The sequence below is a fragment of the Mesoplodon densirostris genome, chromosome 19, assembly GCF_025265405.1.
Source record: "Mesoplodon densirostris isolate mMesDen1 chromosome 19, mMesDen1 primary haplotype, whole genome shotgun sequence".
NCBI lineage: Eukaryota > Metazoa > Chordata > Mammalia > Artiodactyla > Ziphiidae > Mesoplodon > Mesoplodon densirostris.
The window spans coordinates 16525220-16544589 of record NC_082679.1 but is presented as its reverse complement, the minus strand read 5'-3'; the positions used below and the strand labels follow the sequence as shown (position 1 = coordinate 16544589).

Genomic DNA, 19370 nt, shown 5'->3' with positions numbered 1-19370 from the left:
CGGGCGGCCCGCCGGCGGGTGCCGGGGCGGCGGCCGCGGAGGCGGCGGCGGCGACGGCGACCTCGCGCCCCGCCGATACCCGGGCCCGCGCGCCCGCCCTCCATCGGAGACAGACAGCGCGCGCGCTCCCCGGGGGCTGCCCTCCCCCCGCGCGCGTCGGCCCCGGGCTCGCGCCGCCGCCGCCGCGCGCGCGCAGCTCAAGTAAAGGAGGAAAAAAAAGGGGGAAAAAATAGAAAGCGGCGGCGGCGGCTGCAGCAGCGATCCGCCGCCGCACTGGGCCAGGCCGGGCGGCGGACGCGCGAGCCGGCGACCCAGGGGAGAGGCTGCGGCCATCCAGGGCGGGCCGGGTTAAAAAAAAAAGTCGCGGCGGCGGCGGCTACTCAGGGAAGGAGGCCCGAGGGCCGCGAAGAGCGGGCGGGGGGCGGCTGCGCTGCGTCCCGGAGCCTAGAGCCGCCGGGAGCCGGCCGGCGGGCGAGAGGGCGGAGGCGGCTGCAGGAGCAGCGGCGGCGGCGGCGGCGGCGGCATCTCCTCCTCACATGACCCCACTGTTTGTCCCCGTGATCAGCGCGAGCGGCTCCCGTGTCTCCTCCGTCCCCTCCTGCCGCGCGGCGTGAGCGCCGGGCTCGGGGCCCCCCCGGCCGCCCGCCCCCTCCCCTCCCTCCCTCCCCTCCCCTCCCCTCCCCCCCGGGCCCGGCGCCCCCCCCGCCCCCACCCCCCCCATGGACATGCTGGACCCGGGTCTGGATCCTGCTGCCTCGGCTACCGCTGCTGCTGCCGCCGCCAGGTAAGGGAGCCCGGCTGGTCCGCGCCCCCGCGCGCCCTGGCCCCGGCCCTTCGGCCTGGCGGCCGGGCCGCCATGATCCCGAGCGGCCGCCGGGCCCAGCTCAAAATGGAGGCCGCGAGGGAGGGAGGACCCGCGCGAATATCCCTGGCCCCCGGACCTGGCGGTGCCGCAGCCCCAGACAGGGGCGGGCGGGATGGGGGCCCTGCACCTGGGCGAAGGGGCGGGGGCGCGGGCAACCTTGACCCCCTCTTCTTCCCGTCCTCCCCGCAGTCACGATAAGGGACCCGAGGCAGAGGAGGGCGTCGAGCTGCAGGAAGGTGAGTGCTCGCGGGGCCCACCGGGGCTGCGACCTGCGCCCGGGAGGGCACTGGGAGCGCCCTGGCCCGCGCCACCTCTGACCATCCCCCCTACCCTCCTCCGACCGCAGGCGGGGACGGCCCTGGGGCGGAGGAGCAGACGGCGGTGGCTATCGCCAGCGTCCAGCAGGCGGCGTTCGGCGACCACAACATCCAGTACCAATTCCGCACAGAGAATAATGGAGGACAGGTGAGCCTGCGGGCCCGGAGACCGGCGGGCAAGTGGAGGGTTGAGCCCCGGGTAGAGTGGGCGGGCTGGGAGGGGCTCGGACCTGGCCCCTACCCGGGCCCCAGCGCGGGTCTTCCTTCTCTGCCGCCCCCTGCAGGTGACATACCGCGTAGTCCAGGTGACTGATGGTCAGCTGGACGGCCAGGGCGACACAGCAGGCGCCGTCAGCGTCGTGTCTACGGCTGCCTTCGCGGGGGGGCAGCAGGCTGTGACCCAGGTGGGTGTGGATGGGGCCACCCAGCGCCCCGGCCCCGCTGCTGCCTCTGTGCCCCCAGGTCCCGCAGCGCCCTTCCCACTGGTAGGTGCCCAGCAACCCCTGGGGGGATGGAGAAGGGACACTGACTCTATTCTTGGGGAGCCCCAGGGGGTGGGGCACGTGGGACCAAGATGCTGCCTTCAGGCCCTCAGGTGGAATCTATTCTGCACGATGAAACCTGGGGCAAGATCTTTGGAACTTTTTTTTTTTTGTGAAAGGGGGATCACGGTAACGGGAAAGTCTCTTAAGAGTTAAAAGTGGGTCAGTTCACTAAGTGATTGCTGAGTATCTGTCGAGTTCCAGGGCTGTGAGACACAGGGCAGAGTGGCACACACAGGGGTTCCCCACTCTCCCTAGAGAATGCAGTAAACATCAAATGTGGCAACTAGGGGATGGATTGGGGAACAAAGATGGCTAAGGGTGGCCTCTGTCCTCCTACTCCCTAGGCTGTAATCCAAAATCCCTTCAGCAATGGTGGCAGCCCTGCAGCTGAGGCTGTCAGTGGGGAGGCACGATTTGCCTATTTCCCAGCGTCCAGTGTGGGAGATACCACGGCTGTGTCCGTACAGACCACAGACCAGAGCTTGCAGGCTGGAGGTAAAGGAAGGAAGGGGCCAGGGCGGAAGGCAGGGGAGGCAACAGGCCTAGCAGGGAGGGAAGCTCCCCCAGCCAGTTCTGACTCTGTCCCCAGTTTTAGCACTAATCCCTGCTTTCCCTGCAGGCCAGTTCTATGTCATGATGACGCCCCAGGACGTGCTTCAGACAGGAACGCAGAGGACAATTGCACCCCGGACACACCCCTACTCCCCGTATGTGCAGGAGACCTGGTCCCAGGAGTAGGGGACACTGGGAGGGCCTGGTGTGGGGGCCCAAGGAAGGGAATGTGTTTCTGAAATCGGAGCCAGGCAGTTGAGTACACGGCAGGCAGTTGGTGTATTTTTTGGTCGGTTTTTGTTTCTTTAGGTTAAGTGAAGAAAATGCTATATTCTCTCTCTCTGTGTCTCTTTCTTTTTCTTTTTCTCTCTCTGCATATGGATATGTGTTGCAGAGATCATTTTTAAGTCTGACTCCTTAATAAATGTTTGGACCAATGGGCTGGAGGTAACACGCACCTATTTTTTCTTTTCTTTTCTAGGAAAATCGACGGAACCAGGACACCACGGGATGAGAGAAGGAGAGCTCAACATAATGAAGGTAAGGTCGGGGTGGAGCTACTGGGTCTCACGGACACAGCCTGGCCCGGTGCTTGGAGTCACAGATCAGCAGGCATGCGACAAGTGCGTGAGAGGTGCTTGTCGAATGCTGGAAAAGCAGAAGTGTGGAGGTTCGCTGTCGCGAGCAAATAGGCAGGAGGCATGAGCTGCAGTGTGTTTAGCATCCTGGCTAGTGACTTTGAATTAATTACTAATATTTTAAATGGCAAGTTTCACATTCATGTATGGATTTCCTGCTCCCCTTGGAAAGTTGGGTTGGTCTGGCTCACCTGGACCTGCCTTCCCATGAAGCAGCTGTTTTGCTCAAGCCCCCCACGCCTCTGCCAGCCTAGCTTCCAGAAGTAGCTCTGGTCTGAGAGAGAGTACATCTGAAGATGAAACTGCAAGAAGTCCATGTTTCTGGCTGAGGCCAGAGCATGTCCAGGGGATACTTCCACCCAAATAGCCATCATTCAGTAGATATTTCCTGAAGGTGGATACTAGGCTGGGCAGTACATGCCCCGTGCCAGGTCTGGGGCCTAGTTTGGAGTGTCCAGGAAGCTCAGAGTAGTTCAGGCTGTTTGACTGAACACTGACTGGGGGATCAGGTGACGTTTCCCCCAGGGAAGTGGCCTTTGGGAGTGCCTGTCCAGCAGAGGGAAGCACAGGAAGGCAGGGTAGAGTGAGCTTGCTTCGTGGGTGCTGGTTTGGTTAAAGCAGAGGTTCTATGTGGAGTGCTTGGGAGGAGAGAGTTGGGAGGGTCAAGGAAGGCCTTGAACGTCAGGTTGAGGGCCTGAGAGTCCTAAAGGTGTTTGATTGGGGGGTGGGCTTACGGGGCTGTGATCTAAGCTGCTCAGTGAGTTCAGGCATTCATTCAGCACATACGTACTGTGTGCCAGCCCCTGTTCTAGGCCTCAGATACAGCAGCAGATAATGGAACAGACACCTTGGCTCTCACAGGGTGTTCATTCTGGTGGGAGAGACAGAAACTACAGAAAGCTACAATAAGACGTCAGGGAACATAAATCATGTGTCACGTGAAGGAAGATAAGCCCGGGTAAGGAGATGGAGGGTTATGGCGGCAGTGTGCTCTGTAGGCCTCTCTAGAAGTGACGGTTGAGCAGGGGCCTGAAATGGGAAGAGTCCCAGGCAGCGAGGGACAAGCAAGTGCAAACGCCCGGGCCTGGGCTGGAACAGACTTGGTGTGTCTGAAGAAGAGCAGGTTTCAGGAAAGATAAGAGGAAGTTGGTGGTATCGTGGGTGGCCTGGCCAGGGCCAGATCACGTGGGGCCTTGTCAGAGGCCCTCCTGGGGTCCCCGTTCCTAAATCTTTATTCTGCTTCGAGGGGAAGTAAGTAGAGGGGTTGTGTGTGGAGGCTGGGTGGTGAGGGTGATGGGGCACCAGAGGCTAGGGAAACAAGAGTTGACTGCATCTGTGGGCCTCAGACAGGGCGGGGCCTGAACGGGGCTTGTGGGGGCCCAAGCTGTGGGGCGGAAGAGCACAAGGCTGCAGAATCAGGATTTCGTGAATCAGGCTTTCATGACGGGGTCAGGTTCATTTAAAGGGAAAGGGTGAGTGTGAGCTTGGTTTTGGGTGTGACGGGTTTCAGGGGTCTCCAGTGGGCTACCTGGGCAGTCCTGGCTCTACTGCGTACTGGTTGTATGACCTTAGGCTGGTTCTTAACCTCCGCGCCTGTTTAGTCCTCTTAAGAATGCGTTAACATGGGCTTCCCTGGTGGTGCAGTGGTTGAGAGTCCGCCTGCCGATGCAGGGGACACGGGTTCGTGCCCTGGTCCGGGAAGATCCCACATGCCGCGGAGCGGCTGGGCCTGTGAGCCATGGCCGCTGAGCCTGCGCGTCCGGAGCCTGCGCTCCGCAACAGGAGAGGCCGCAACAGTGAGAGGCCCCCCGTGTACTGCAAAAAAAAAAAAAAAAAAGGTGGTGTGCCTCCTGGTAAGACCACAGCTGACGATTCTCGGGGGACCAGCCAGCCACCCTCCACCCTCCTCTCACTCTGTCTCTCACTGGATTAATCCAGCTCCAAAGTCTTGACTCCTCCTCATCCTATAAAAATAAGTTTCGCTGTGACCTTGCCCTTGCCCTCCAGCTGTGGCCTGCCCACTCTCTCCTAACCTGCAGAGCGTTTGACCCACCCTCTGCCTGGCCTTCCCGTACCCTTGGCAGTCCGGCTCATTTCTCTATCAAAACGGCTCTATTTAAGGTCACTCGTGATGACCTCATTGCCAAATCCACTGGCTTCCTTTCCTGTCTGCGCTCCAAGCATCTGACCCTGCCCGTTCCCCTCCTTTCGGGAATGTTCCTTTCTGCTCTACCTGCTCTGATTCTCCTTTCCAGCCTGCTCCTGAGGGCAGGGCTTCACAGTCACGGCTGTCCTCACGAGGTGCTGAGTGGGTCGGTCGGAGGGGGAGCTTGGGAGTCCATGCTTCAACAAGTTCCCCAGGTGACTCTTCACAGTGGGCGAGGTTTGGAAAGTGCTTTGGCTGTTAGTGTTTCTTGAGGTCCAGCCCCTTCTTCTAGTGGTCTCAGGAGAGTGAAACATCAGGCCCAGGGATGGTCAGTATCCCCAAGACCCTATCCCTGGTTGTCGGTGTCTGTCGTTTCTCCCAGGAGTGCGTCTGCGAGCTTTATCCAGAAAAGTATGTGATTCCAAAAAGGAGAGACGGCCCCCTGATGTCCTCCCAGGGCTTCCCCCGCCCCCTGCACTGCACAGAGCTGTCTTTCTGCTCCATCTCTCTGGATCTCCTCCGCACCCATATTTTGAAGTGCCCGTTCAAACTCTCCACTTCTGGTTGTCCTTGAAACACCTCACACTCAGCTTGTCCAAGACAGAACCTTCTGTCCCTCCTTCCCAAAGCCTCCCTTTTCCAGGGCAGCAAAAGGCACACCTGTCGTGATTACCCCGGCCAGACTTGAGAGCCAGGCCGCTTCACCTCCGCCCTCTTCTTCCCTCACGTGCACAAGCCCTGAGACGCTGTGCCGAAGTGGACCTCAAACCAGCTCTGTCTCCTGTTCCCCTCTTTCCCACATTTCTTGGTACCACAGGGGCCCATCTCTGGGCCACAGATGCTTCAGGGGCCTGAGGGAGTCGGGATGCTTAGTGCGGCAGAAAGGGGAGTGGTGATCTCTGTGGAGGACTGGGGTCTGTGTGTCTGTCCTGCCTGAAGGGTGGCTTCGTGGTGCCAGCCATTGCTGCTGTGTCAGAATTTGGGCCCACTACTGCCAGGACCTCTGAGAAGCCAGAAATCCAGGTCTTTATATGAAGTCTGATTTTTGAGTTGCTTTTTCTGTTGCATCGGTTTCCACTCATACTGTTACTAATTTATTTCTTCTGCTTAATATGGGTTTAATTTGCTGGGGGTTTTCCCCCAGCCTCTTAAGATGATTTTAAGCCTTTCTTTTTTCTCAATTTAAGCCTTTACAGTTGTAAATTCCAGTCCAGTATCCCGTTTGGATAGGTTGTGCTTTCTTGTCATTCAATTAACAATACTTCTAGTTTTCCTTATGATTTCTTCTTTGACCCATGGCCATGGGTTATTTGGAAGTGTGTTGTTTAACTACAAATGTTTATGGATTTTCTGGCTATCTTTTTGTTACTGATTTTTAAGTGAGTTTTGTCGTGGTCAGAGAACATACTCTATGTATATAATTTCAGTTATATGAAATTCGTTGAGACTTACTTTTACGGCCCCAAATATGGTCTATTTTGGTGAAAGTCTCTGTGTGTGCTTGAGAAGACAGTGTATCTGCTGCTGTGTGTGGAGTGTTCCGTCGGTGGTAGCTGGGTCAGGTTGGCTGACAGTGCTCAGGTTTTCTGACCTCATTCTTTTATCTATGTGTCCTGTCAATTGCTGAAGAGTGTTGATGTCTTACATTTGTGGATTTGCCCATTTCTCCCATTAGTCCTGGCAGATTTTGCTTCTAAATTGTGTTTTAAATGTCGTATGGGTGTGACTTAAGTCTTCTGAGGAACGGACATGGCCTTGGTTTTAACTGGCCTTCCTCCATTTCAGTTGTGCCGAAGTGGTCTTCCCAAGCTACAGGCCTGACCACATTGCCAAGAAAGGCCCTAGAGTCGAGGGCCTAGACCCCTAGGGGAAGAGAAGACAAGGTCCAGACCTGCTAGCGGGGCATTCAGGGCTTCACAACCTGTTTCTACAATCTATTCCTGCCACCCTGCGCCACCCCCTGCACCCTCCAAGGTGTTTCCGTATCACCGTTTCTGGGTTTCTTGATGCCTGTCTGCCTGATGTCCTTCCTCTCAGAAACCAGCCCAAGTGTTGCCTTTCTAAATCCTTCTCTGAAGATATACCCCGCCTCACGCCACGCAGAATGCATCGTTCCACCCTGGCGTTCCCCAGGCACTCGATAGGGTCTGCAGATATAACACACAGTCCTGTGGCGTCCGTGTCTCCTGTTCACGTGCATATCACGCTGGTGCTGTGAGTGCCAGCAGGACAGAGGTTGAGTCCACCGTGGACTTCAGCCTCGCGGAGTGCCCTGCACACAGTAGGGCGGGCGGTAAGTTTTGAAGAAGCAAATGCGAACTGCTGTCCCCCGCCCCCGGTGGCTTGAAGTGAGGAGCGTGTGTGGGATGCAGCTGCAGTGCGGTGCCCAGGCTCAGGAAGGAATGCCGGGCTGCGGGAGGGCAGGGGAAGGAGCTGGGCCGCCATCTGCTCTAGAGCTCCTCAGCTGAACCCCTAGAGCGGAGTGCGCTGCTGAGGGACGTGGTGGCCAGTGCTGCCAGGCCTGGGCAGACCCTTAGCTCCGCTGCTGTTTTGGACCACAGAGTCCCCAGAGACTGTAAGACAGGGTCGTCCTCGCTGGGAAGGTTCACTCACCGCGGTGGTGATGGGGCCCAGGTCTGTGTACTCGCTGACCCCGGGGCCAGGGTCAGGCGAAGCTCAATACTGGGCACCATTCTTCCCGTGGTAGGGGGAGGTTTCGGCTGAAAGAGAGGAGAGTGAGGGAGGAAGTGAGTCCACGTGGGAGGGTGTTGTCACCGAGGCCAAAGTGGGGGGCTCTTGGAAGGACCGGTCAGCAGCGAATGGGCAAAAGCAAGTGCCCGGAGAAGACAGTTGGATGTGCCTGTTAGTGGCCAGGCCCATCCTTTGAGGGAGCGGCCGGGTCGAGGGGTGGGGCTGGCCTCAGCGGAGGAGAGGAGTCAGGGGCAAGCTTCTGGCCCACCCCGTCTTTCTCACGCTCACCCGACCCCTCCCCCAGTCTCCCAACCCTGAGAAAATACCCCTTTGCCCTCCTTGCCAGGTCCCACCTACAGCCCCCGCTCCTCTATAGACATGCCTGCATTGGTCCATGGGCTGCCCTGGCAGGGGGATGAGAGTGTGTGGGTGAGAGTCGCAGGGGCAGCTGGGCTTTCTTGTGTGTCCCCAGCAATTGCCTAGTACGAAGGGCTGGGATAGCTTTGTTCAGTGAGCCCCAAACCAGGGGTCTCAGGCTGCCGTGCAGGCAGACCCCAGGCCGCCGTCATAGGTCGTGACAGGCCAGATGAGAAGACAGGGCAAAGACACATACGAGTCCTGCCTGAAGGGGGCCCCTTCCCCGCAACTCAGCAGACAGAGTGAGATTGTGGTGGTTTATGAAATAAATCACAAATCTGGACTTTTCAAGTGAAATCTCCCAGAAGTTTGTCAAACCTGGCCTTCAAGAGAGGGTTCGTAGCGTTTCTTTCTGGGTGACCCAGTGCCCTGACGGGCCAGGCCCCTGAGAGCCGCAGTGCCAGCCGGGGAAGCTGCAACTTGCTGCGGGGGCCCTGGAAAAGGACTTCCAGTGGAGTCCTTCCAGTGAGACGTGGTCAGACCGTGATTTTTTAAAGATGAAAAGAGAAATAGGATCATGGGGCCCAGAGCTGTGGGGAGACCTGAGCACCGTGGAGAATCAAATGCAGGGGCCGTGGGGACTGGAGAAGGGTGCCCGGGTCCGGTGTAAAGGGCTCTGGCCCATTCTTGCCTGCCAAGAACACGTGCCCACTGTGGCCACAACTCCAGTTTTCAAAAGAGGCCAATTGTTAGGTGAAGTTTCCTAATTTTTAAACGTTGATTCAAATTTTTGAAAACGCGCTGGGCAGGTCAACAGCGAACCCTGCAGCCCCCCAGCTGTCGATCCTGCCTTTAGGTACGTGTGGCACTTGAGGGTTCCTCCTGAGGAGCGATGCGCAGTGGGCTGGAGCCAGCTGCCTCCGTCCACTTGCTGGCGGTGTGACCTTGGGTGGCCTCGGCTCTCAAGGCATCTGCCTTAGGAGGGGAATCGCCCGGGCACAGAGCGAGCGCTGTGAACGTAGCCTTGTTCTTGCTGTTCTTGCTGCAGTGGAGCGGAGGCGGAGGGACAAGATCAACAACTGGATCGTCCAGCTTTCAAAAATCATTCCAGATTGTAATGCAGATAATAGCAAGACAGGAGCGGTGAGTGCCCTCCGGCCCTCAGTGCTGTGGCGGGCCCGTCCCCCGACCCCCTTGCGGAGGGTCTGCCTGACCGCCAGAGGCGGGAGTCGACCGGGGCTGAGCCGGTGGGCGGTGGCCAGCGGGCGGTGCTCGCTGATGCTCATGCCCACCCCCCAGAGTAAAGGAGGGATCCTGTCGAAGGCCTGCGACTACATCCGGGAGCTGCGCCAGACCAACCAGCGCATGCAGGAGACCTTCAAGGAGGCCGAGCGGCTGCAGATGGACAATGAGCTCCTGAGGCAGCAGGTGAGCGGCAGGCCTGGGAGGGTGGCGGGGCGCCCAGGAACCCCGAGACGCGGGGAGCCAGCCCTGGCTGCTTGTGCCCCGTCGTGTCTGGCAGATCGAGGAGCTGAAGAACGAGAACGCTGTGCTCCGTGCCCAGCTGCAGCAGCACAACCTGGAGATGGTGGGCGAGAGCGCCCGGCAGTGACGCCCTCCGCCCCGTGCGGCGGGGGCCGCCTCCGGGCCCCTGCCGTCCCTTTCCCCAGCCCTTAGCACAGAGAGGGACAGACGCCCCTCCCCCAGCTGCGTTTTTTTATAGTAGATTTTTAACAAAAAACGGGGAGAAATAATGCATTTCTGTGGATAAGCACCCACTGCTCTCCTCAACTTGGAAACAATATCCTCCCTTGCCCGTCTGTCTGTCTCCCTTCTCCCGGCCCCCCCTCAGCCCTGACACTTCTAGTGGTCTCACCTGGAGGCAAGAGGGAGGAGGACAGAGCCCCTGCCATACCCCACCGCCTCCTTGGACTCTAGAGGTACTGAGACAGGGTGCTTATGGGAAGGAGGGGAGCCTTTGGGGGGCCAGCCCTGGGGCCTGGACCTAAGCAGGGAGGCCATGTCCCACCCCACCTCTTGTTTCTGGAACCCTGCTCCCCTTTGGGTGTGTGAGTGTGTTCTAATTTTCTTTATGGAAAAAATGGACAAAAAAATAGAGAGAGAGAGAGGTATTTAACTGCAATAAACTGGCCCCATGTGGCCCCGCCTTGTCTGTCTTGTGTATCTGTCCATCTCAGGTGTGGGGAGGGAGTCGGGGGTCTGTGCGGGGCTCCTGAGGGCAGGGCCTCTCTCTTGTGTTCGTGGCTGTGTGCTGGTCCCTGCCGTCCGGTACCGCCTGGTACCCAGTCTTTTGGTTGTGTGGATGAAGGAATTAAGGAATGAATAGCCTCGTGGAGGCCCCAGGTGTTGCATATGTGGTGTGGGGGACAGGGGGAGCCAGAGTCAAGGACATGTCCCATGTGTTTGGAGGAGAGGCTGGGGTCTTCCGTGTCACCAGTTCCTAAACAGGACTGGCTCCTGGCCCTGCTCTTCTGGGCTGACGCCCTCCCCTCTGCACCAGCCAATGGTGGGGCCTGGCCTTGAGCACCCCCACCCCCAGGGAGGGCAGATGGCCAGGAAGCCAGGCTTGGCCCGTCAGCCTGTCGCCTTGCACTGCAACTCTGGCGCCTGTGCTGTGACCCCTGCCCCTGGTTGATGATGAAACCTGGCCTGAGCTGAGATGCAGTGATGCCTGGCAGTGCTGGGGGATGCTGCTGTGTCTCCCCGTGCAACTCCAGCCACTCCCAGCATCTAGGCCTGGTCACCTGACTGAGCTCGCCACACTGCGCCCATCCCAGATGCCCCCAGCTGGGTTCTTCCTTCCAAGAGCCCTGTCTCCTTTCCTGGCCACTCCTCTGTCTGAGAGTGAGGTCGTGTGCAGCCGGAGGGGCCTAACATAGAGTGAGTGGGGAGGCACATGGCAGGGAACAGCATTACTTCCCAGGGGCCCCCTACTTTTGTGCTTTTTGAGTGGACCCTGGCAGCAGTTTGGGGCCAGGAAGAAGAGTTCATTCCTTGACAGCACCATCCCCAGGCTCGTAGGGTTAACACTGGATGGCCCTAGAGTGAGTCGGAGAGGGAAAATGGCCAAGGGGCCATCTCTGGAGTCAAGGTTGGCTGTTCTCCTGGGCCGTGTGCGCTCTAAGATGGTTCAGGGCGTGGGTAGCAGTGAGGTTGCCGCAGTCAGGCCGCCTCGGCTCAGCTCCCCTTCCCATGGTGGGCAGGGAGCCGGCCCTCCGGAGGAAAGCCTGGGTTGTAGTGTTCGCCAACGTCTGTGGTGTAAGGACTCCCACATCAGCGGGTTTCAAGGTGCCAACACGATGCCCCTGACTTTGGAGTTGGGATGGGACGTGCACAATCTGCTCACTGAGCCATAGGAGCCAGGTCCAGCAGACCCACCCAGTGCCCTCCTGTGTTTTCTGGGAGGCAGGAAAGCCTGGTGATGAGGGCACAGGCCCCAGTCAGGCTGCCTGGGCTGAAGTCCCGACTGCCTCTGGCTGACCGAGCTTGGGCAGTGCCCTAATCTTTGCCTTCAGCTCCTCTCCTGAAAAGTGAAGAAAGTAAGCCTCAGGTGGGCATGGTGGGCTCCTCTCTCAGGAGCAGGATCTAGGAAGCCTGGCCCCTGGGGTCACTGGCTGAGAAGGCAGCTAGCACCCTGAATACAGAGCAGAGCTCAGGATGGGTCAGTTGGGAGCTGCTCAGAGGATAGGTGGCCCGGGCTGAGTTAACCCCCGAGTGAGTCATCACATCTGCCAGCTCATCAGGTGCAGAGTCAGATGTTAGCTATTGCTGTCACCACTGTCTCTTGGCCAAAAGTTCGCAGGAACCTTTCCCAGATACCAGGGCCACATCTTAAGTGTCTGACACTTGAAAAACCCTACAGGTGGGGCTTCCCTAGCGGTCCAGTGGTTAAGACTTTGCCTTCCAATGCAGGGGGTGCGGGTTCCATTTCTGGTCGGGGAGCTAAGATCCCACAGGCCTCATGGCCAAAAAACCAAAACAAAACAGAAGCAAGGGCTTCCCTGGTGGCGCAGTGGTTGAGAGTCTGCCTGCCAATGCAGGGGACACGGGTTCGTGCCCCAGTCTGGGAAGATCCCACATGCCGCGGAGCGGCTGAGCCCGTGAGCCATGGCCGCTGAGCCTGTGCTCTGCAACGGGAGAGGCCACAACAGTGAGAGGCCCGCATACCACAAAAAACAAAACAAAACAAAAACAAACAAAACAGAAGCAATATTGTAACAAATTCAATAAAGACTTTAAAAGTGGTCCACATTAAAAAAAAAAAAAAAAAAGACCCCGTACGTGTTCTGGGGGCTGCTGTCGACACAGACTCCTGCACGTGGCTGTCATGGTGTTCCCTCCCCAGCAAGTGACAGCCATATGGCGTGTGACTGAGGAGGCCGGGGAAGGGTGGGGAAGGAGGGCGCCTCACTCCTGCTCATCGACCAGTTCAGCTGCTGGGGCAAAAGGTGGAATTTTTTCTGAAATCAACAGGGTGATGTCATGTCGGGGAAAGTGTTTCCCAGGTGGCTGGCAAGAGGCATGTGTCTGTGGTCGCATCTGTCCCACCTCCTGGACACACCTCTGCTGGCTGAGGGTGACACAACCCTGTTCCCTGTCACTCTGTTCCCGCTTATCTCTCCCGCCTTTTCGGCGCCACCACCTTCTTGGAAATGAGTTGGGCCAAAGGGGAGGGGGCTTAGCATCCCCGCCCCCCCCAGGAGGCCCCATAAAAGCAACTGTAACTGGGCTCCCAGACACCAGAGCAAGTCCTAGACGTAACAGAAGGACAGCCAGACGGACAGCACGATGGCACTGAACACGCAGATCCGGGCCATCTGCCTCCTGCTTCTCCTGGTCAGCCTGACCAGTGGCTTCATTCTCCCACCCCAGGTGAGAGCCCACAGGGCCTGGGCCCAGGAGGGCAGCCAGAATCGCAAGGGAGAGCCAGGCCCCTGGGAGGGGACAGTGGAGGGCACCAGGAGGCCCCAGCACGGGCCAGAGCTCAGGGCAAGCAAAGGGGGACAGGCAGCTGCTCGAAGTGCAGAGATGGGGTACTGAGTGGCAGGGACTGGGGGCCCTGATCTAATTCCACAGTTATTTATTGAGGGCCTACTCTGTGTTAAGTCCTCTTCTGGACAGTGGTGACCAAGCAGTGAACAGGGGAGATGAGAGAAGAATATTCTCGTGGAGCTTACATCCTCGTCAGGGAAATTAGTCAGTGAACTTAAAACAAGTAAACGCTTGTGTTTAATAAATGCTATTCGTGAATAACATAAAAGATGGTGGGAGAGTGATGATGTGGGTTGGCTTCTTTAGATGGCATCAAGGGCTGGCTCTTTTGTGAGAAAATGTTATTTGACCTATGACAGGGAGGAGAAGAGAAGGGGGCAGCCAGCCAAGACCAAGGTGGGGCAAGCATGGTGTCCCCGAGGACTAGAGGGCTTGGTAAGGGAAGGAGACGGTGCTTGGAGATGAGACCGAGGGGTGGCCATGGCATGTCTTGTGGGCAACTGTGCAAACGCTGATCTTCCTCCAAGCACAGGGGAAGCCCTGCAGGCTTTTAAGCCGAGATCTGACGGATAACACATGGGGAACGGGTTGTAAGGGACAAGATACAGGCAGGGACTGGCATCCAGGCCACGGGAGAGTGCTACGGAAGACTGAGCAGCTGTGGAGAGAGAAGACAGACCTGGGATGTTTGTAGGCAGGAGAACCACCCGTGGGAAGGTGCGGAAAGGCCAGAAAGTAAGGCCACTCCTAGGATTCCAGCTGAACCAGCGGACGCCAACCCCTGGGGAGGAGCTGGTCAGTGGGAGCGAGACTGAGAGTTCTGCCAGGGCCCTGCCGTCCTCAATTCCCCTTTTGCTTTCACAGACGAGACAGCTCGCAGACGTCCAGACCCAGGACACAGCAGGAGCCGCAGCTGGCTTGACGGTGAGGTCCCCTGGGACTCCCTTCAGAGCCTCCCACGCCTTCCCATGCCTACGCCCCTCTCACTACCCTTCTTTCCCACAGCCCGTGTTCCAGAGGCTGAGACGAGACACCCACTTCCCCATCTGCACATTCTGCTGTGGCTGCTGTGGTAAAGCAACGTGTGGGTTGTGCTGCAGAACATAGAGCAACCCCTGCCGCCCTGCCCCCAGTCCCTATTTATTCCTGCTACCCGCCAACCCTCAGTGAACGGTCTTGGAATAAAATGGCCGGTTATAGCTCTTATTTTCCAAACCAGAGTCCGTTGTCTTTTCTCCCTGCCAAAGGCCTATGCCAGAGGCTCGTTGTGGCCTCTGTCTTGGGAGGGCCAGTGCTCGGTGGGGTGTGCGGGGTTGGTGTGTACTGGGGGTTGCAAGGAAGCTTTTTGAAGGATATTTGGTCTCTGTTCTTCCCCATCTTTCCCCACTTCAAAAAACCTCGAATTTATGTTGCAACAGCAGGGAATGAAAGTTAAAGTTTCCTCCTTGCAATCTTCTTAAAACAGGGGTAAATTCACATGCCTAGCAAGGGTTCTCAGAGCAAAGTCTGGGGACTACTCCAGGGCTCCACAAGGTGGAAACTACTAAGATGTTTCCCGTCTTTCTCACTCTCGTTCCCTCATGAGTGGACAGCAAGGCGCCATGATGTGTGAGGATGTCATCCTTCTGACGTCTGGTAGATTGTGTGCTTGTGTATCTTGTGCTTTAAAAATGTCTCAGTTTCAATTTCTAATAGATTAAGTACCTATAGATATAACTCACTAGAACACAAGGTTTTTGAAGTTCTCAATAAGTTTTCAGAGTATAAAGGGGTCCTGAGACCAAAACACTTGAGAACCACTGGCCTTCAGGGACCACTGGGTGAAGTAAGTGAGTGAGATGTGATGGATTTGTTTCACAGGAGCGTCTTCACTTATATTCTCTCAATAACGACATACTTTGCATAGGAGATACATAGGACAATACTGTTCATCTCCATAAGGGGTTGAATTCCCTCCCTTTCTTCTTGAAAACTATCCCTCTCAATTTATCTGATTTCCCCACTTTTGATAGAAGAAGAAATGCAAGATGCATTTCACTGTCATCTTAGCCCATGAGAACACATCAGCGCTAGCATGATGATAAAGGGCCTCGGCCATTTGGCCTCAACGTTGCATAAAGATAGGGAGTGGCGAGGCCTGGGGCCCCATCTAAAGAGGGCCGCCAGGCATAGCTGCCGTGCCCACAGGCAGGCAACACATGGCTAGAGCGCCTTTTCAAGAGAAGGTGGCAATCCTTATTTTTATGTGAAATTTCCTGATTTTTAAAATTTTGACAACTGATGAAAGGAATCTGATTTTTTAAAAATCAACACCCTGGGAGCCAAACTAAACCCAGCTGGGAGCCAGATCCGTCCCGTACACTACCAACTTCTGCCTCGGAAGCCACGAGAGGTTGGTCCTCTGGGAGAGGTTTTCCTGAACAGAGACTGAAGGATGGGGAGAGGAAGACTATTTGGGGAGCTTGGCGTCCTTTTAGCTGCGGGATCTCACGGGCGTCCTCCTCTTGCTCTGAAACCCCACTTCCTCATCTGTAAAAGGACAGAAGCCTCTACAGTACTCAGCTCATTGGGCTGCTGAGATGCTCAGAGAGGGAGGAGTGTGAGTGGAAACTGTCAAATACCTCATCAATGGAAAGGATTCGGATTGACAGAGGAGGTGGAGGCCTCTCAGACCCTCCTGATAAATAAATACCGGGAGGTGGGAAACCCGAAATTGCTAATTGCACTTGATGACACCAGCGCTCTTCTCTCACCTTAGCTGGTCCTTCAGGTTGTCCTAGTGATGTGAGGCGGAGGCACACAAACGTTAGCATGCACCCGGCTCTCCTGGAGGGCCTGGTAAAATGCAGATTTGGCAGGTCTGGGGTGGGGCCTTAGAATGTGCATTTCTAACAAGCTCGCAGCTGATACTGCTGCTGCTGGCCTGGGGGCCACAGTTTGAAGACTCCTGCTGTTGAAGCTGCCAACTCTGGCTGAGGGCAGAGAGTGCCTCTGGGTTGGACCAAGCACCTGCTACCCCTCAAGAGCATGTGCAACGAGTGGGCCTGTGAAGGCTTGATTCTGCCCTGAGGTCAATTTTGCTTGGTCTGCACAATGTTTTAGATAAAAATTGAGTTAATATCTAAAGATAGAGGTATCTCACATACAAATCTGAACTCCTGCTGTTATGGGCTGAACTATGTCTCTCTAAAATTTATACGTTGGGAATTCCCTGGTGGTCCAGTGGTTAGGACTAGGTGCTTTCACTGTGGTGGCTTGAGTTCAATTCCTGGTCGGGGAACTAAGATCCCACAAGCTGCACGGCAAAATAGAATAGAATAGAATAGAATAGAACGATTTATATGTTGAAGTCTTAACCCCCAGTGCGATTGTGTGGCATTTGGTGCTAGGGTCTTTACAGAGATAATCACATTAAAAGGAGGTCATGGGGCTTCCCTGGTGGCGCGGTGGTTGAGAGTCCACCTGCCGATGCAGGGGCCACGGGTTCGTGCCCCAGTCCGGGAAGATCCCACATGCCACGGAGCGGCTGGGCCCGTGAGCCATGGCCGCCGAGCCTGCGCGTCCAAAGCCTGTGCTCCACAACGGGAGAGGCCACAACAGTGAGAGGCCCGCGTACCGCAAAAAAAAAGAAAAAAAAAAAAAAAAAGGTCATTACACTGGGTCCTAATACAATAGGACTGGTATTATAAAAAGTGGAAATTTGGACACAGAGACCCGCATGTAGGGAAAACACCATGTGGACATGGAGACTTCTAGCCTCCAGCACTGTGAGACAATAAACTGTTTCTTCAGCCACCCAGTTTGTAAGACTTTGTCACAGTAGTCCTAGCAAACTAACACACCTGCCTTGCCTGGAAGGATCCGATGATCAGGTAGCACCACTGGTAGCTGGATCTGAGTCGCACGTCTCCTTTCTGCTGGCACATGCTCTCCGGTCCCCCAGTCCTCCCTTGGGCTGGAGACCTGAGTGCAGATCTCAGCGATAGAGCCCTCTGTGGGACTCACTCACGTGTGCGTCCCGCCCCCAGGGACAGCCTTCATTCAGTTCACACCCGGAGAGACGATAGACCCACCCCCCCTAAACTGCTCGGGCACAAGACCCCAAGGTGGCTGGTGTTGATGCTGAAGGCTGTGACATATGAGTCCCCTAGGATCTCCATGTCCTCTCCCAAAGCCCAAGCACCAGGCCACTCTCTTGTCTGGAACCCGGGCGTTCAAGCCCCACCCCACTCTCAGTGGGCCTTTGTCCCTGACTGGGAAAGGCACGGGCAGAGTCTGACATCATGAAGCCCGAGGTGGGGGTGGGACTCCCCATCCCCCTCCATCCAGCCTTCTCTGACTCCTCACTCCCCAGTCTGAGGGATTTCCCCACCCATCACCCCCTGCACTCCGCCCCCCCGCCCCCCCGCTGGGGCCGGGTTCTCCCTTGGGAGAAAGGACCCTCCCCGCCTCCCTCCCTACTGCCCTGGCCTGAAGGAGGACAGAAGATGCCCCAGTGTGAGTGAACAGCTCATGATCAAACCACTACTCCACTTCATCTCACCACCATCACCACTGAAAGGTCATGACCAATGGGAGGGGCTGGGGTGGCAGGAGGATCACCGTGGACTCTGCACACAGAGGGTCCCTACCCAGCTCAGAGAGTCACCACAGCCCTGGCTGAGCACCCTCTGTGCACCAGGCACTGTTCTAGGGGATACAATGGTGAACAAGACAGACAGACAGACAGACAGGCGGAAACCTGAGCTCAGATGCCAGTGGGGAAGCAGCTCACTGAGGGTGCAGGTTGGCAAATGGCGTGCTGAGGGCCATGCGAGGACCGGGCAGCATTTAAACAGAGGAACTTGGCTTGGTGAGAGGGGCCGGGCAGGCTTCCAGAGGAAGCAGCATCCAAGCTGGGAGCCAAAAGGCTGCACAGGCTATGGCCAGCAGCGGAGTGGGGAGTGGGATGGGGCAGGGGAGCTTTCTAGGAGGAAGGAAGAAGCGCCAAGGCCTCCAGTCAGGGTATTTGAGGATCACACCCATGCACCCACTCTGCATTTACGAATCTTAACTCTGCCAGGAGCCAGCCTCCCAGCAGGGTAGATTGGGCGTAAGCAGCCCAAACCCTGTCCTCCTGGAGGTCACGTCATCACGGGAGGAGACAGTCAACACATAAGGTTGTTTCCAATGGCAAGGAGTGGCTGGAAGACAAGAGACCCGGATGTGGGTACCAAACGCGACACCCTCTAGAGAGGGTGGACGTGACTGCAGCCGAGAGTGAGATGTCCTGTCTCCTCCTCCTGGCCACACCGGCCTCCGTGGCCTCCCAGGCCCGGGGTTATCCCTAACACTGCCACCAAGATCCCCTAGACGCCGAGGACAATGCCTTCTGCTTTTCAGCCGGAGACTCCAGAGATCTTAGAGCACCCTCCCAGGGACCCAGAACCAGGGTACGCAGTGATGGAGGGGGGAATGAGTGAGGCAGCCACCCCCAGCCCCTCCAGGAAAGAGCTCGTAGAACCCAGGCATCAGGCTGCCCAGTTCAAGCAGTGGTGACAAGGGCCCTTTGTGCCCCCCTCCCCCGGGGGCAGGGAGGAGCTGGGCCTTGGAGGCAGGCGGCCCCTGGCACCCAGGGGGAGGGGAGGGGCTGGTAAGTGGGGGCCTAGACCCTGGGAGGCCAGGGGACTGCGAGCGGGGCCTGCGGAGCAGAGGGTGCTGAAGCAAGAGCATCAGGTGAGTACTGCGGCCTGGAGGGCCGTGGGGCGGGGAGAACAGAGGACCGGGGCTGAGAGCACGGGGCAGGGTTGCCCAGGGCATGTGCAATGCGAAGCGGTCTGGGCCGTGGATGGTGGCTGGGAACTGCCACTAATTTAGGGTGGGGGAGGGTGCTGCTTAGGATTGCTCTGGGCGTGGGCTGGGACCGTGGCAGGGATAGTGACGGGGCCTTGGGAAGAAACCAGAGAGAGAAAGAATGAAGCGCCCTCCTCAGCACCCCTCTGGTGGACGTTCTGCCCTGGGGCTCCTAAGTTTGTGGCAGATGGGGTGGAAGTCATCCAGGGACAGGTGAAGAGTGGAAGGATGCCCAGGTGATCAGAGGTCTGCATCCTGCCATCTGGGAGGGTGTGGGCACAGGGGGCTGTGAGTGAGCAAGTTCTAGCACCTGAGCACACGAGGGGGGCACGTGTGCACATGCACGTGCACCTCTCTTAGTGAGTCTTAATCCACATCACTGTTTCTCCACCTTTATTTACACCCCACTAAGGA

At 57.3% G+C, this 19370-nt stretch overlaps 2 protein-coding genes across 2 annotated transcripts; both read left to right on the top strand.

The window, feature by feature from the left end:
• Positions 1 to 199: 199 nt before the first annotated feature.
• On the top strand, positions 200 to 10284 carry USF2 (upstream transcription factor 2, c-fos interacting). The gene is made up of 10 exons (XM_060084930.1): positions 200 to 784; positions 1055 to 1101; positions 1212 to 1330; positions 1467 to 1667; positions 2072 to 2222; positions 2347 to 2434; positions 2761 to 2819; positions 9160 to 9254; positions 9411 to 9539; positions 9634 to 10284. The coding sequence occupies exons 1-10, from the start codon at positions 720 to 722 to the stop codon at positions 9721 to 9723; spliced, it is 1044 nt and encodes a 347-aa protein (XP_059940913.1). The 5' UTR covers positions 200 to 719; the 3' UTR covers positions 9724 to 10284.
• Positions 10285 to 12920: 2636 nt separating this feature from the next.
• Positions 12921 to 14231, top strand: HAMP (hepcidin antimicrobial peptide). The gene is made up of 3 exons (XM_060085015.1): positions 12921 to 13004; positions 13989 to 14048; positions 14130 to 14231. Exons 1-3 carry the CDS (start codon positions 12921 to 12923, stop codon positions 14229 to 14231), a joined length of 246 nt encoding a protein of 81 aa, XP_059940998.1.
• The last annotated feature ends 5139 nt before the right edge of the window (positions 14232 to 19370 follow it).

Bases quoted from the DNA above. Each gene is read 5' to 3' on its own strand.
- USF2 (XM_060084930.1), top strand. From the start codon at position 720: ATGGACATGCTGGACCCGGGTCTGGATCCTGCTGCCTCGGCTACCGCT. The intron at 2,820-9,159 runs GTAAGGTCGGGG...TTCTTGCTGCAG, and splicing joins GAGAGCTCAACATAATGAAG to TGGAGCGGAGGCGGAGGGAC. The intron at 9,255-9,410 runs GTGAGTGCCCTC...CCCACCCCCCAG, and splicing joins ATAATAGCAAGACAGGAGCG to AGTAAAGGAGGGATCCTGTC.
- HAMP (XM_060085015.1), top strand. From the start codon at position 12,921: ATGGCACTGAACACGCAGATCCGGGCCATCTGCCTCCTGCTTCTCCTG. The intron at 13,005-13,988 runs GTGAGAGCCCAC...TTGCTTTCACAG, and splicing joins GCTTCATTCTCCCACCCCAG to ACGAGACAGCTCGCAGACGT. The intron at 14,049-14,129 runs GTGAGGTCCCCT...TCTTTCCCACAG, and splicing joins GAGCCGCAGCTGGCTTGACG to CCCGTGTTCCAGAGGCTGAG.